Source organism: Sordaria macrospora, chromosome 5 (assembly GCF_033870435.1).
Source record: "Sordaria macrospora chromosome 5, complete sequence".
NCBI classification, from domain to species: Eukaryota; Fungi; Ascomycota; class Sordariomycetes; order Sordariales; family Sordariaceae; genus Sordaria; species Sordaria macrospora.
In genome coordinates, this window is record NC_089375.1 from 1,292,575 (window position 1) to 1,308,383 (window position 15,809).

At 52.8% G+C, this 15,809-nt stretch overlaps 5 protein-coding genes across 5 annotated transcripts; 1 reads left to right on the forward strand and 4 right to left on the reverse strand.

The window, feature by feature from the left end:
* Positions 1-538: 538 nt before the first annotated feature.
* Positions 539-1,907, forward strand: SMAC4_04075 (uncharacterized protein; the record flags this gene model as incomplete). Its single annotated transcript, XM_066090044.1, has 2 exons — positions 539-720; positions 788-1,907. 2 exons carry the CDS (start codon positions 539-541, stop codon positions 1,905-1,907), a joined length of 1,302 nt encoding a protein of 433 aa, XP_065947120.1.
* A 58-nt stretch (positions 1,908-1,965) lies between these two features.
* Positions 1,966-3,936, reverse strand: SMAC4_04076 (uncharacterized protein). The gene is made up of 4 exons (XM_003346595.2): positions 3,391-3,936; positions 3,283-3,303; positions 2,874-3,104; positions 1,966-2,804 (listed from the first exon to the last, which is right to left on the reverse strand). Exons 1-4 carry the CDS (start codon positions 3,410-3,412, stop codon positions 2,029-2,031), a joined length of 1,050 nt encoding a protein of 349 aa, XP_003346643.1. The 5' UTR covers positions 3,413-3,936; the 3' UTR covers positions 1,966-2,028.
* A 31-nt stretch (positions 3,937-3,967) lies between these two features.
* Positions 3,968-8,625, reverse strand: SMAC4_04077 (uncharacterized protein). The gene is made up of 4 exons (XM_066090045.1): positions 7,212-8,625; positions 6,933-7,146; positions 5,474-6,873; positions 3,968-5,419 (listed from the first exon to the last, which is right to left on the reverse strand). The coding sequence occupies exons 1-4, from the start codon at positions 7,961-7,963 to the stop codon at positions 4,474-4,476; spliced, it is 3,312 nt and encodes a 1,103-aa protein (XP_065947121.1). The 5' UTR covers positions 7,964-8,625; the 3' UTR covers positions 3,968-4,473.
* Positions 8,626-9,037: 412 nt separating this feature from the next.
* SMAC4_04078 (uncharacterized protein) lies at positions 9,038-11,701 on the reverse strand (the record flags this gene model as incomplete). The annotated part of the gene is made up of 1 exon (XM_003346597.2): positions 9,038-11,701. The coding sequence occupies exon 1, from the start codon at positions 10,886-10,888 to the stop codon at positions 9,038-9,040; it is 1,851 nt and encodes a 616-aa protein (XP_003346645.2). The 5' UTR covers positions 10,889-11,701.
* A 155-nt stretch (positions 11,702-11,856) lies between these two features.
* Positions 11,857-15,095, reverse strand: SMAC4_04079 (uncharacterized protein). The gene is made up of 4 exons (XM_066090046.1): positions 13,588-15,095; positions 13,284-13,512; positions 12,984-13,219; positions 11,857-12,911 (listed from the first exon to the last, which is right to left on the reverse strand). The coding sequence occupies exons 1-4, from the start codon at positions 14,916-14,918 to the stop codon at positions 12,035-12,037; spliced, it is 2,673 nt and encodes an 890-aa protein (XP_065947122.1). The 5' UTR covers positions 14,919-15,095; the 3' UTR covers positions 11,857-12,034.
* Between the last annotated feature and the right edge of the window lie 714 nt (positions 15,096-15,809).

A 15,809-nucleotide genomic window follows, 5' to 3' on the forward strand; every position in this document is an offset into this window, starting at 1 on the left:
ACGACGCGGCGGAGGACGGGAACTGTTGAGCAAGTGGCCGCTTCCAGTTGATTAGCTGATCAATGGCCAAAAACCCACAGTCCCGCCTTGGCAGGTGGCGGCCGGACCCCAAGATTTCCCTTTTTCTGTAGCACGGAGCTCGGAGAGTCAGTGTTCTTGCCACTAAGGACATCTGGCCTTCCGCACTGCTACACTAAAAGCTCGGTGCGCACAATGCTCCACAACGTTACGTAGTTCTTAGTTACCTAGGGAGCAATTATGCACTAACAAGAGGCGCCAACAGCGGAATCCTTACACGTGATTTGGCGTTTGGCACGAAGACTCTCGTCGCGTCACGAAAATCGGCTTTGTTTGTTCACTTTCATCACGGAGAGACCTCGGTGGTTTCATGATAAACGGTTTCGAAACATAGCCTACGAGGAGTACAAATACAACCATTACTTGTTAATCAAACTCACGTCTCATATCACCACTCTATCAGTTTTTGCGAAACAAGTAGCCAAATCATCTCCAAAAGTGAGAAGAAGCCAATATCAAGATGAATCGCTCCATAGAACAGGCACTCTTATCACTATTACCAACTCACAACACAAACCTCCCACAACCACTCGTCGATCTCGCCAGTTCACTACTCGCCCAATCCCGCCATCGTGCAAGCACACTTAAGGCCGAAGAGGAGATCGCACGCACCTATGCTTGCGCCCACCTAGCATGTGACAGGTACATCTCATCTCATCTCACTCTTTAACATTACTCTTCAGCATCGCATCACTAACACTTATCCCAGACTCAAAATAACCCTCAACCTCCCGCCCATTGACCCCCGCCCACCCATCCCTCCAAGGATCTACAAACGTCTCTACTTCCACCTCTCCAACATCCTCCCTTCCACCTCCTCCACTCCCGGCCGTGGTGGAAATGGAACCCCCAGAAAGGACTCAACGACAACCACTCCCCGAAGTCAACGGACAACAACACTCAACAAAACCCCCACCTCCCGACTCCGCGACCAAACCGACCGCGATGACCTCAGCGCTTCTCCCTCAGCAGGACGAAGTATCCGCCAGTCAGCTAGTGGCAGGACAACAACAACCCCCGGCACAGGCACAGGAAAAGGCAAAGAAAAACCCCTCCACCAATTCCGCGGCACCTTATTTCCTCGCAACAGCCCTGCTTCTGTGGGGTTACCAAGCTGGATGAAACCCACTCTCCGCTTTTTACTCAAAGAACTCGGCCCTTCGCACATCGGTCCCGTGGTGATGTCCGGTATCGAATCGATCGTTGTTCGTCACGGCAAGTGGACGGAGGACGAGTGGGTTAATGCCAACCTTGTTTCGCTAATGGGTGCGCTGTACCTGTTTGTTTGGCGGGGAGTTACCTGGCCGGGAACGGATATTGATGAGGGGGAGTACGTGGCTATGAGGAAAAAGGTTGTTATGACGCTGAAAAAGGCGAGGGAGCAAGTGAAGGTGACTGTTGAACTTGGAAACGGAAAAGAAGAGGAGGAGGATAATGAGAAGGTGTGGGAGGGGTGGGGTGATGTAAAGCTGAAAGATCTGAATTTGGCTACTTTGCATATCGGGACATCAGGGTGGTTGGAGATGGATTGGGCTGCTGGTGTGGAGGATTTAGCGAGGACGGTCCTTGACAAAGAGGATCAGGACGCCGCCTTTGAGGATGGACAGGGCGGCGCGAATAAGGTTGAAGTTGTCCGCGTTGGGCAAGGGGATAGCATGTTCCAGGATCGGTATGATTACCTGGGCGAACGTAAGCAGAAGGAGTATGCGATTTGGAAGCAAGGAATTCTGAAGAAGATCAAGGCGTTGGAGAATCCTGCTGCTAGCAGCACCACGGCGACGCCTCGTGGAAAGCGGAAAGCGCCCGAGGCCAATATGGACATGGATTGACGAGGATGAGTGAGAAGGCCTCACAGATGTAGGTCACACACAGGAAGCATAAATATACCCAAGTAGGTTCATATCCATTTTCATTAACTGCTCCATTCTACTCTACCACTCCCTAAATGCTTCACGCACCATGCTCCTTCAAACTCCTCACCGTATCAACAACCATCTGCTCCACGCTAATAAAGTCAATCTTCAACAGCTCGTTCGTCCGCTTATTATCAATCTTGAACCGCTTATCAGCCGGCGGCAGCTCCCCATCCTTCAACCCCTCTCCTCCCTCCTCGGGCACCTTATCCGCATACTCGGGGAAGTTCTTGCGCACATTTCTCGCAATCTCGTTATTGCTGAACGTTCCCGCCGTGGTAAACAGTCTCTTCCCTCCAGCTTCAGGAACTTCAAGTCCAGCGCGAATGTGCGCCCTCGCGACGTCGCGCACGTCAATCCAGATAGTGGCGGCGCCCGTCGAGGGCACGCCTGATTCCTTCCACTTACCTTGCAGCAGATCGACGATGCGCTCGTTGCTGGTGTTAATGCTGCTCAGGCTGGCGAGGTGGTGGACCACGGGCCCGAAGACCATGGGCGGGTTGATGGTGGCTAGGTCGAACTTGACGTTGTTGGCAGGGCCCTTGACGAAATCCCACGCGGCCTTCTCGGCGAGCGTCTTGGAGGCGCGGTAGGCAGTCATGGGGTGGCGGTGGATGTCGTCGATGGTGACGGGGTTCCATGAGTCCTCGCTGAAGGTGTGGTTGGGGTCTGTGATCTTGTCTTCGTCCATGATGGCGGCGAAGGAGGAGGTGATGACGACGCGGCGGACGGTGGGCGCGGAGCGGGCGAGGGCTTTGAGGATGCCCGTGGTGCCGTTGACGGCGGGGTCGATGAGTTCGGTCTTGGGGTCCTCTGTTACCGTTGTCAGGATTTCTTCACGCACAACTCGCCGAGTCTATAGAATGGGTAGGGAGTACTCACGGAACTTAAAGTGGAAGGGCGAAGCAGTGTGCAAGACAACCTCAAGACCAGGCTCCTTCACGACCTCATCGAAAGCATCCAGCTTGGCGATATCCGGGACAATGACCACCTTGAGCTCGCCGCTGCTGGCCTTGTCGGGGTAGGCTTCGCGGATCTTTTGCGCCTTGTCCTCGGACCGGACGGTGGTGACCACGGTGTGGCCCTTGGCGAGGAGCTGCTCGAGGACGTGGGCTGGTCAGTTATTGAAATCGTTAGCATTCATCCATTGCTCTTTTATGTCCCAACTTCTGTATGTTTGTCCATGGTGTGTGTATCCCTCTTGCCGTCGTTCCGCGCTCGGCCGACAATGCAGACATCTGTCTCTCCAGTTCGAGGTCACATGATAATAGGTATTATAGTTCGCACATACCAGCAATAAAGCCCGAGCCACCTGTGAAGACATCACCAACGGTCAGCAATCTGTATTTCACAACATCCACGAACATCGTCACCAGCGGAGAGTGGAAAGGAAACTCACCAGTCAACAGAACCTTGGTCATTTTGTCTGACTTTTTTTGAAAGACAAGAAACACGATGTAGGGTATCACGAAAACCGAATATGGAAAACAACACGAATTGGCGTTAGTGAAGATGAGGGAAGAAAGAGATAATGAAGCTACAACGACGATGACCCCCCTCTGCCGGGCCCTCGTCTCTTATATAATCCCGAGCTTCCCTCCCCGCACTCCCGCACTCCCGCGCTCCGATCTACATCCCGCCCTGCCCGCCGTGCCCGCCGTCAAGTCGTGAACCCCCACATAACACCATTCGCTCCCCAATCCCCCAATCACCATTTGAAACTCGAAATAAACACTCATCCCAGCGATTTCGAGCTTTCCCGGGCGGATGATGTGAACTGTATTAACCCCACCCACCCTGAGCAATGGCTAGGCTAGTCTCCCCTAACGTGTGTGGTGGGGTTTTACTAAGCTGCCTGTGAGCTTAGCGTGGGGAAAACGTCATTGATGCCCCCTGTTTGGGAGATGGGCTCGCTACTTTTTGCACCGAGGTTTGTACGGCGGGCGATGAAGTTGGCAGTGAGATTTATGTTAAATGTTAACTCCGCCGGTTAGTTAACGCCGCCTGCTTTGTAGCTTGGCTTATAAACACCACAAATTCACTTGGAGAGTCGAGCAAAATTTCAACTGTTTGTTTGTATTATTATCCGTCGGTGATAACATGAAATGAGCCGGGTCATTGAAGTGTGCTTACAAAGTAACCCAGTCACTTCAGGTGAGACTGACATTTGTTTATTCTTGCTCAATCTACGCCCATGACATTTGTATCTACTGTTAGGTATGAAGTGTACGGCCTTCATGTAGAACCACCACTTCATCCTTCATCGCCTCGGATGACGACGCCATTCCTCTCCATTTTGTACAAGATCATCTGTCACAAATCCCCCGTAAAACCCAAGTTCAATAAACAATGATATTTACGCTTCTTGTATTCCTCTTATGTCCTATTCCGCTGATGATTCATATGATACCCACCAAGCCAAAATGCGTCTCTATGCAGGTAAGCAACACCCAAGTCATGATAACCGCAAACACTTTAGCTCCTATTCAGTGGTGTCCATAGCATCTCCGTCCGTCGTCGCTTCCGCCGCACCAGCAATGTCACCAGCAGCAGGCGTAACACCCTCAACCTTACCACGGATCTCTGCCCTCCTCTCCTCCATCCACTTCTCAATCTTAGCCTTCAGTTCCGCATCCGGAACGACGTCATCAATGGTCATGGGCTGTCTCGTGAACGGATCCTTCGGGTCGCTAAGCAAGTGCTGCACGATGGTCGAGCGATCGACAACGTGCTTGCTGGGTAGGATCACGGGGTCCTTCATCAAGTCGCCCATGATTGGATCCTCGAACTCGGGCGGTGCGTCGCCAAAGTCGAGGTCAGCCTGGTCGACAATCATCTTGGCCTCTTCGAAGCTCTTGCACAGCACCCCCCATGCGTGCATATCGGCAGGATCCTTGAGTGACTTCGAGCGAAGGATGTTGGTAGCAGCCGCCATGGTCTCAGGCTTGTAGGATCTGCCGTCCGCAGCAACGGCCTCGACAAAGGCAGGCGTGGAACCCAAGTTCAGGTAGATATCCACAAGCTGTGGTAGCAGAATCTTGGGATTGAATCCATACTTGTCAGGGTTCTCAACCTTCAACGTCCGGCTCTTAGGACCGGTGAGGAGGTCAAGGTTGAAATCGAGCATACCCGCCAAGCGATGGACGACTTCAGGCATGGTGAAGGCCTCAGCCAGGGTTTGGGTAAACAGCTTCATCATGCCGACTGTCTCGTTCGCGAGCTGCATGTAGGAAGATGCCTTGCTTTCCGCGTCATGCAAGTCGCTCTCGATCTTGGCGCGGTCCTCTTGCGAAAGGGCAAGTCTAGGGTCCCGAAGCTTTTGCTGGAAGTCATGAATCTTGGGGAAGTTGCCAAGTGCTTCATCTAGCACGTAGGTCGCATCGTTCATAAGGAGGTTGACAAAACGAACGAAGAAGTCGCGGTCAACCCTAGGCCGAGTTAGTCAAATTCATCAAAGCTCACAGGATACTCCATGTGCTTACCTGCTAGACTCCGTCAACTGCTTCTTGTAATGATCATTGGACCACACACACTTGATAATCTGGAAGATCTCGTAACGGATGTTGAACTTGTCGTAGAATGCAGAGCTGGTACCGTTGGACTCGCACTCAATATAGTACTTCATCACAGCGTGCAGCAGGTAGTCATTTGCGAACTTAGTCCCCGTAAGGATATCGCCAAGCACACCCTTCTTCAGGTGGTATACCGGCCAGGTCCCACGGTAAAGCAGAGAAATCAACGAAGATTTCAAGTATGGATTCTTGATGTAGTCGGACGACTCCAAAAACGTTATGCATAGAGCAACGAGCTCGTCACCAATGGCCGAGACCATAACCTCCGGTCTATAACGGAAGGTGAACTTCAAGTTATCAACAATTACTTGCAAGGCGTACTCGGGAAGGCACCTGAAAACCTCTGGCTGGGTTGCAGGCAGCGGAAGCTTGATTTTCTTCCACGGGAGATAGTCGGACTGACTGGCTATTCGCAGCAGCCAGACAATGGTGTACTTCATGAACTGTAGTGACCGCGTTTGCATCGTCTTGTCGGCCATGATGCCTTCAATGGCAAATTTGGTCGACAGGATTGCTTCCAGCAACTTGATCTGTTTCTTTTGCGCCGCGTCCAGCAAAAGGAGATCGTTCGGACGATGAGCTAGTTTAGGTCGCTCGGCATCCATCAAAGCCAAATTCTGCTCGATTCGTTTGATTTGCCTGTCGAGGTCCTTGAGCTTGTTCTGAGTGGCTTCGGAGCCATATTGATGTGCCGCCAAAGCGAGGAAGAAGACCTCTGTGATAAAGTTGTTCTCCCCCTCGAGCTTTGTAGAGTAAAATGCATCCGAGTGCTCCTGGTCAGCGTTGAGCTTGGTCTCTTCCTTGATGTCCAGTCTAGGATTCCGCCTGAAGTAGTCGACCTGAATGCGGTCAATCTTGGTAAAGGCGTTATCCATGAAGGGCTTGCATAGATTGTCGAGGATGACGCTGACGTTGACCATGAAGCCGTCTGAGGAAACGGTCTTGGGATCGACGTAAGTGGCTGTGCGCTTGTGATTGGCATTCAAGATGTAGGCAAACCAGTCCAATAGCTTGTTCCTCGAGCTAATACTGGCTCTTATGAAAGCATTAGTTATCCCCGTCAGGTGGTCCTGATGGGCAGCCAGAGTCATTTGTAATGACTGTTGGGTTGCGCCGACTCGGGCCCTGTCAAGAGTCCTCGGCGAGGCAAAGTCGTGACCGGCCGCCTCCGGGTGCAAGGGCGACAAACGGAAGAAGGGACCGAGCAACGTGAACCGTTCAATGTTGGGGGCAGATTGCGCCATGAGGAAAGTAGGGTGTTCTGCCAAAGCGTTTAGAAGAGCGGGATATCTCGAGTATGTGAAGAGAGCCTGCGAGGTTCCAACGTCAGTACACTGCCCGATCCGTTCAGGTTGCCTGTAAAACTCACCTGGACGTGTGGCTGGTAATCCCCACTCATGTTCTTCTTAGACAATGCTGTGCTAATTTCCACCATGGCCTTCGTGAAGAGAGGCACAATGCTATCGTCGTCCTCGATCCGCGTCATGGCCTCGTTGTAGAACTCGAAGTCAAGGCCCTCTTCCTTTGCAATGCCGTCCAGGATGTAGGGTACCAGACTGTCGTGCTTTGGGTTCGGTTCTCGGCTATTCAAGTTTGAATCATGTCAGCTAAAGCACGAAAGTGTAGAAAGGACGCGGGAGATAAATACCCAAACATCTCGGGCATGGTAATGGCGAAGATGCAGTTGGAGAAGCACAAACGCTTGGCCTCCTTGAGCGCCTCTTCCTTCTCGGGCGTCGACGCCCTCAAGATCCTGAACCTATGTACCCGCTTCCAGCATGCCAAAAAGTATTCGAAGAGCGGCTTGGACTGAGGGTAGAGGCTTCCGGCCTCCATGACGGCCTCCTGGAACCTGTCGATGGATAGCAAGGGCTCCTGACCCTCGCCCCGAATTTCTTCGCTGAGCCCTGGCAGATAGGTCAAGTTATGGCCAGTGCTGTCGAAGGTCTGGTTCGGATCGAGCGAAACGCGAAGGATGCTGGTGAGTAGCTTGTCGGTCCATTCCTCAAATGTCGGTTCTCTATATTGCTTTCGCGGTGCTGGTTGACATTCAAGGTTGTCAATATGTGAAAGGGATCTTTCTCTCTTTCGGGAAGCGGAACTACCTGGTGGTGGCTCTGGCACATCTCGTGAGACCGGTCTGATTATTTGCGGTGCCTTGTCCGCGATCTTTGACAAACTCGCCGCCGCGGTAGCAGCAGCGGGAGAGGGTTCTGCCCTCACCGGGTTCGGCGAGATCTTGTCAGGCTGGGGCGTGGAGGATGAGGACGCAGCTGGCGATGTAGCAGAAGCGGTACTAGGGCCACCGAGCTTAGCAAGTCTGCGGGCACGAATCTGCGCCATCGTCTCTTGATCGGGCGCGTCTGGCGTAGGCGCCGGCGGTTGCTGATTCGGATCCATTTCGTCGTCGGTCGTTAGGCGGAAAATGAAGTGATTAATGGGTATATTGATATTGTGGTTAGGCTGATGAAGAGAGCGTGAGAGAAGAAGGGCTCAGGCTGGTGGTGACGACGCAAAGCTGGATACGATCGGGGGTTGAGGCGAAGGACGGAAGTTGAAGGAGGATGGTGATGGTGATGATGATGGTGATTGCCCGAAGCTGGAGGTTGTTTGTGGTGGCTGCAGGTGGTCGAAGTCGTTACTTCGCCCTCGAGCTAGCTGCAATAGTACGTGATAGCGTGGCTGTCGAAGCTTGGTGGTAATAAGGGTATGAGTCTAGCAGACTTTAGCATCAAGCCCTCGGATAGTGATCGGGAGGAAGTAGCGATTCTCGTGCACCTCTGCCCTGACCAGATTACGTTGATGTCTGTGAGCGTGACGTGGAGTGTGCCTGCCCCGAACAAGCCTACTGCATGGAGCTCCTGCAGTTCTAGAATGGATGGCAGATTGGCGGGGTATTTCGGGATGTCACAGTTGGTGTTTTGGTGGGCGAGGATTCAGCGGGACTTCATCCACTGCAGGCGCCAGGGGGCATCGGATGGCGGGAACCCCTACTTCTAGGGAACTTCAATACCAGAAGCGAACTGAATGACATGGAAATGCTTACCAATTCTTTCCTGGGGCTTCTAATATTGTTGTCTTTTCAACACTTCAACCATTCTTCAAAACGGGAGGTGTTATCCTTTCTTGACTTGCATTTGATGAAGGCAGATTGTGACCTTTGCCCCTTTTCACTACATCGCCATGAACCCTTTGACAATGCAAATTCCCAGAATGTAGGTTTGATTTATTTTCATATATCCTTAGGTATATAAACCAGGCCTGGTGTGCAACAAGACAACCTCCTTGTGCTCTCCGACCCATCCCAAACGCCGACAACCGAATCCATGCAATGCCATTACTTGTTCCGTTGGTTGCTTCCTCAGGACATGATAGTATATATTCCACTCCAACAACAAAGACCATCCAGTTTATACCACTCGGAGGCTCACCACTCAGATACACTGCCCAGGACGTAAACCAAACATCGATCCATCATAGTCGCGGTGGATTCTCACCTCTCCCCACGCTACTCCTCCTCACCGGCGGGATATCACTAGTATTGAGATACCTGCCTCTCGCACCCTCTCCATCCGCCCGATTCCTATTATCCTGCTGTGAAGTCTGTGTCGCCGTCCTTGACGAGCCAGAAGCACCAGTCGTTGTCGTAGTTGTCCTGCCTCTACCCTCCTCATTGTTACCAGCAGTACTGCCACTCCCACCACCACCACCACCACCACTACCACCAGTAGTAGACATATTGGATCTTGCATTGCCAGTCGTTGACCCAGCACCACTCTGCTGTCCCCGACTTTGCCTCTGCATACTCATCAACCAGGTGGTATGCATCCCTAATACTCCTACTTTGCTCCCAAGCTCGGCGATCTGCTCGTTCATCCGCATTGTGTCGTTGACCAGCCTCATGGTGTGTCTTCCGTCAAGCTCCACCATCATCTTCCGCAGGTCTTCGATTTTGGCCTCCATTGCTTCAAACTGGGCGAGCATGTAATCCTCTGCTGACTCCCAAGGCCCGCTAACACTGTTGTATGCCACGGGAATGGGCGATGCATCTGTCGCCATTGCTGCTGCTGCTTCTCGTGGGCTGCTGTAGTTGCTGTCATTGTGTTGGTTGTTTTCATTCTCAAACGTCTCGAAGAGGTCGTCCAGAGTGATATTCTGGTTGGCTTCCATGAGGTCTGTATAACCTGATGTAGGCGGCTGCATACGGTTCAAGTTGTTGAGGGCATGGGCAGTTAGGCCTGATACTGGTGGTGCTGCTGTTGCTCTGGTGAATGCAGATGACTCCCGTACACCACTGCTGCTGCCATTACCACCACCGCCACCACCGTATCTTTCCAGGTGCCGTGTCCGTCCGTCTAGAGCGTCTAGTCGTCCCTTCAACTCATTGATAATCTTGTGGTCTTCCTCGCGCGCCTGCATGAGCTTCGCAATCGCCTCATAGACGCACCCGTCCTTCTGGTGTTCTTCGATATTTTTCCTCCGCGCAAACTGTTTGCACCCAGCGCTTTGGAACTTGCAGTGTGTCTCAACCTCCCGACAGTCCGTAGCAATGTGTTTAGCCAGACGGTGACGGACGACGACGGCGTCGCAGTGTGGGCACTCCGCTTCTTGTCCCTTACACTCTTGGTCGTAGTGCCTCTCGAGGTCGTTGAAAGTGAGGGCCATCTCGCAGTAGGGACACAGCGTAACGTGATGGAGACACCCATTCTCGGGGCGTGCATCTTTCCTCCAGATCGTCTCGTCGCAATCAGGGTCGGGGCAGCTGACAAGGGTATATTCGCAATAACGTTCAACGTGGCCGTCTAGGAGCTCCCGTGAGCAGACGTGATCGCAGCCGGTGTTTGGGCACTTGACTTTGAGACGGTCGAGCTGGTCGAGTATCACGCGGGTTCGGGTTTGGCTGATGTCTCGGCTGATATCGAGGGGTCGACGATCAATGGGGCATGCGTGCTGGGTCTCGAGAGCGCGGTCGAGGCACGAGGCGCAAAAGGTGTGGCCGCACGTCTTGGTGGTCATAGGCATGAAGAAGGGCGTGTGGCAGATGGGACATAACAAAGCCTCGTCAACCTGTTGGGCATAGTCGAGCGCCTGGTAGTCGATCCCATTTTCAATATGAGCTTGCGTATGACTTCGTAAAGGGACTTGATACGGGTCGTAATCGGCAAGTGAGCTGCGTCTGGAGCCGTCCGAGGAAGAGGCAGGAGAATCGTAAATTGTAGAGGGGACCCCGGAGCCGAGCATCCGGCGTGCCTCAGTTCGCGTAGAGGTCGTAGGAGCTGCTACTCCTTCTTCAGGTGTATTCGGCGGCGGCATTTCGAATGACATTGGCAAGGTCGGGTATCTTTGTTATGGTGACGAGAGGCCGATCTTGCTGTTGTCCATCCACTCCAGGGCTGTTATTCCAGTTGATTGTTGGTTGATTTGTTGAAGATGGGAGAAGAAATGGATGGGTATCACGGCGCGAATTGTTGGAAGGAGATGAAGGCAATTTGAGAAGGAAGGTATATATGATAGATTCCAGGTTTTGTTCAAAGGCTGTAGGTGTGGGGTGGGCAGGTGTCGTCGTTGTTCGAGGCGGTCACCACTTTCCAAGAATCATGTTGTTGCGGAGAAGGAGAGGGGGGGCCCGGAGGATCTGAAAATGAAAAAGAAACGGCACAGATTGAATTGTAATTAGTATCAGTAACTATCCATGACTCAGGTCAGCCGCTTCAGGTGACTACGGAATTGTCTTATACGGCGACACTGGAGTAAAACTGAGGGGCGGTTTGGTGATGGCGAGAGGATGAATTGGAGAGTCGAGGCCGAAGAGCGAGCGACGCAAGGTACGGACAGCCCCAGACCCGATAACCGATAAGGCGATAGGGGACTGTGAATGCTGGGGACAGACGTCAACCGAGGTCACCTGCGTTTACCAGTGGATGTTAAGCCAGGTACCCGAATGCCAGCAAACAGCCTGTTGTCCGAAGCCGTCACGTGGCGTAGAAATGGCTGCATTGCCATGATTCATGAGCTTGCAGTAATTAGGATGGAATAGGATGGAGAATTGGGTGTATTATCTGGTTCAAAGGTCCTCAATAGCTTCACTAACATAGGTTCTTGACGTACTCACTATCTTTCAGGGTCTTAGCTCTGATAACGTCACTATCGTGCCCCTGCGCTAGCGATACCCTGCAGGGGACGGGAACCTTGATAGCCAACACCACCCCGCGATCCCTTCTCAACTTTCAACATCAACTTTCTTGTGTTGAGGGGTTGAATATTTACTAACGTAATACCTGCTGGTTTCGCATCTGAAGTGTTAATGCACAGTTAGTCACAGAACAGTAGCTCGCTTAACCTGTCTCGAGAACGTGAACTGCGAGCTTGGGCGAAGAGACATCGATTTCGTTTATTACCTCACAATTTACCAAATACAAATCTATACTCATTGACATATTTCCAATCCACTACCCAACTCACAATTCCTTCTCAAATAGTAGCCCCAACAGCATGCTGATCCACAACAAGACTTGCCCCCTCCTCCGCACTGCTCGGAGTCGCCAGCGTGACCGTGACATCGGGATCCTGAGCATACACCCTCAAGCCAACAACACAAACAGCATTCCAGGGAATCTTGCCCTCCTCGTACTCGATCTTGGGCTCCTCCTCTTCTTCTTCCTCGTCTTCAGATAGGTCTTCCTCCTCAACCTCTTCAGTCGCAGCCACTGGCACTGGCGCCGTCTCCTCAACTGGCTTCTCTTCTGCCTTCTTCTCGGCCTCTGCGGGCTTCTCCTCTACAACAGTAGCAGCAGCAGCAGTAGTGTCTTCCTTCTTTTCACCCTCCTTCACAGTCTTCTCAGTCTTCTTTCCTTCACCATGGTTTGCGCTCTTGGATGATGACGAAGGGGCACTTACCTTTTTGGAATCGACCGTCCTCTTCTCGCCATCCTTTTTCTCACCGTCCTCCTTGGACTTCTCCTCGACAGCATCCTCAAAATTCTCCTCTTCCTCTGCCTTCTCCTTCTTTTCCTCTGTCTTCTCTGTCTTCTCTGCTTCCTTCTTTTCCTCTGTCTTCTCTGTCTCCTTCTTATCAGCACCCTCCACGTTGGCCGTGCCAGCGCCGGAAGTGTCCACGGTAGTACCCTCCGGCACGTTGATGGTGATCTGAACCTGCTTCTCCTTCCTCTTTTCTCTGCGCTCCTTTTCTTTCTTGGCCTTGGCCTTGGCCTTCTTTTCCTCTTCCTTCTTCTTTTTCTCTTCTTTCCTCTGGGTGATGATTTCGTCCTCGTCAGGGACGCCGCCCTTGGCGTGGGCGAGATCGTACTGCATACCGATTTGACGGAGCTTAGTGGGGTTATCCTCGGCCCTGGTGAATAAGTTGTCGTTAGTTTACAAACAGTCTCCTCAAGGAAGTTACTTGGGCAAGGGGTTTACATACCATCGAGTGACGACATCCTCGACCATACGCTGGCTGGTATCCCGCTCGACCGTGATCTTGGGCAAGACTTCATAGCGCCCAGGCTCGAGATCGAGCTCGCAGCTGACCGATCGAGAACTCCAGTCAAGGGTGGGACGCACGCGGCAGAGCTGCTCCTTCCCGTCCTCATCCTGTAGGACGAAGTGGAGGATGAACCTGTACTGTCCTTCAAGGCCTTGGAAGTACCGCTCGTCAAGCTAAGTAGGGAATTATCAGCATAAGAAAGAACAGCCGGGATATACGTGGGAAAGGGTCACGAACTTGGCTCAGCACAATCACCACGGTTCCTCCCTTCTTGATATCAATGACAAACTTCTTGTTCAGATAGCCGGCAATCCAGCCAACAGTGACAGCGGTCCATTGCTGGACTACATTCCATTTGTCATCGAAGAGACGAGTCCGGTAGAGGTATAAGAAGTTATCCAGCATGTCTTGGTACGACATCCAGAATTCGCCGTCGTCGCCAAACTTGTGGTCGAGTTTCTTGAGCCTGTTGGGAATTATCTCCAATCAGTATCCGCCATGCTACAGAGAAGTGGCCATCTCAAGTCTGGGGGTAACATACCAATACGGCGTCCATTCCTTAGATCCGTCCGACCAAGGCCCATCCCACTCGCCACTTCCCCACGACGACCGCTCGCCCCAGGGGTTGCGAATCTTCACCAATCTGACCTTCCTGCCATCCTCATCGACCTCCTCAGTGGCCTTCAGGATGGAATACGCGTGGCCGTTGGCCATGCTACCTCTCGTAGAGGCATAGCCGTGAGCAGAGCACGAGAAGACAAAGTTGCCATTCGAGTTCACCAGCTCCTTCCACAGCTTATCCTTCCGCAGCACCCTGTTGGACTGCAACATGGCAGACACGCCGCCCGTCATGTCTTCGACGCCCTCACCGGGCCAACCGCCGGAAATGGCCTCGTAGTCGCCGTGGACTTTGGCATAGGCCTTCTCCAGCAGGGGCAGCCAGGTCTCGTTCGGGTCAGAGCACTGGGAGAAGTACAGGGCTTCGGACCCCGTCTGCTTGTCCTTGCGGTGCTTACGCCCCTTCTTCCCCGTCGGATCGTACTCGTCGTAGTAGTACCTGTAGTCCTCTTCCGTCAGGTAGAGATTGTCGTCGACGACGGTGCTGGTCCACTCCCCGTCTTTGAAGAAGACAAAGCCGTAGACGCCGACTTCCTCGTCGCGGGCAACGCAGACCTTGTCCATGAGATCTTTGCGGTGGGCGATAGTGGCCACGGCGGCTAGCCACCAGCAGTCGCCGTCGCAGCCCTGCTTGATGTCTGACGACGAGTAGCCGTCCTTGGTCCACTGGGGTGATTCAAAGATCCAGTCGAGGCGGTGGACGGAGCCGGGAGAGAAAGTCTCACGCCAACCGGCCTTAACACCTTCGCGGTCTTTCGCACCTTCGGGTGCCGCCGGGGTGTCGAGGGCATCTTCGGCACTGCGAGGAGCTCCGCGGGCGCGTGAGTTGGTGCCCTTTTTGCCGCCCTTGGCGGCTCCCGAGTCGTACAGCTGCTCGAGCACGCCGTAGAACTCCTCTAGGTCGGCGTCATGGGTGAGTCCGTGGAGACAGTTGCGTATTTCAAGGTCACCCTCGATATCGAAATCAGGGTCGGTGAACTTCTCGTTGGTGCGCTCGCATTCTCGGACAATGCGCTTCACCTTCTCCTTGCACTCCTTGACGGCAGCCAGGTAGCTATCCGTGGCATTGCGGGAGGAGCTGACGCCTTGTGGCTGTGAAGGTGGGAGAAGAGTCTCATAGAGGCTGCGCGGGAAGATCCTAGTGACCTTTCCTGGTTTCTTGACGAAAAACTGGTCCCAGAATTCGGTGACGAGTTCCTGGGGAGTCTTGTTGAAGTCCTTTTTCTTGGGGACAGCGGGGGCAGGGGTGGTCATGGTGAGATTAGTACGCTTGTAGGAAGGATATAACCACTAAGGAGGAAAAGATATTGAGAAAGGAGGCTATGTATGGCCTAGGGAATCAAATGGTTGAATCCGTGGTAACAAGAAGTCAACAACGAAGAGTCAAAGACAACTCAAAGGAAGCTTGAGGGAGGGAAGGGGGAGATGCCACCGCTCCCAAGCTGGGGTGGCGTCTTACAACTTATAACCATACTCCCAAGCGTCTTCAGCAGGCCAAGCAAAGAGACCTTCAGCTATAGGATGGTAAGGTATCACCATCTCACCTCCTGGGGTTTGGCTGACAGCCTTACAGAAGGATGATGTGATCCCAAACCCATCCATGTCAGCGGGACTAAGGGTGGTTTATTGGCAGTTAGTGCATACCAAGGACACAAGATAGACTGTGATCCACCAGGTTGCGCGTTGGGTTATCACCAATGTAGTACCTACGCCAATTAGTCCCACAACCATTCGTTTTCCATGTGCTGTGAAAGGGGGTTGCAACGAGGCTCTGCATGGCACCACTTCGTCTTACCCGCGAGGATCTCATGAGGGGGGGAATGAAGCAAACAAGACAAGAGAAGGTTCACCTTGGAAAGGGCACCTCAAGGTACCAACACGGAGGGGTGACTGAGACAGTGGCAGAGACAAAGATGATGGACCTTCATACTTTCGCCGTTTGATACATTGAAAACCTACTACGGAGGCCATGCAGGTTCGACCATTGAGTTGGCCAAGTGCTGGGCTTGAAGATGAAGGATCAGATTGTCCTGTGGTATGGCGGCACAAGCTCCCCAGAAACAAGGAGGGGTAAGGAGTTGGGCAGGGCTGAAGAGAGGGAGTTAGCCATGTCCTTGTAGGGCCACTAGCTCCATGCAGGTGGTA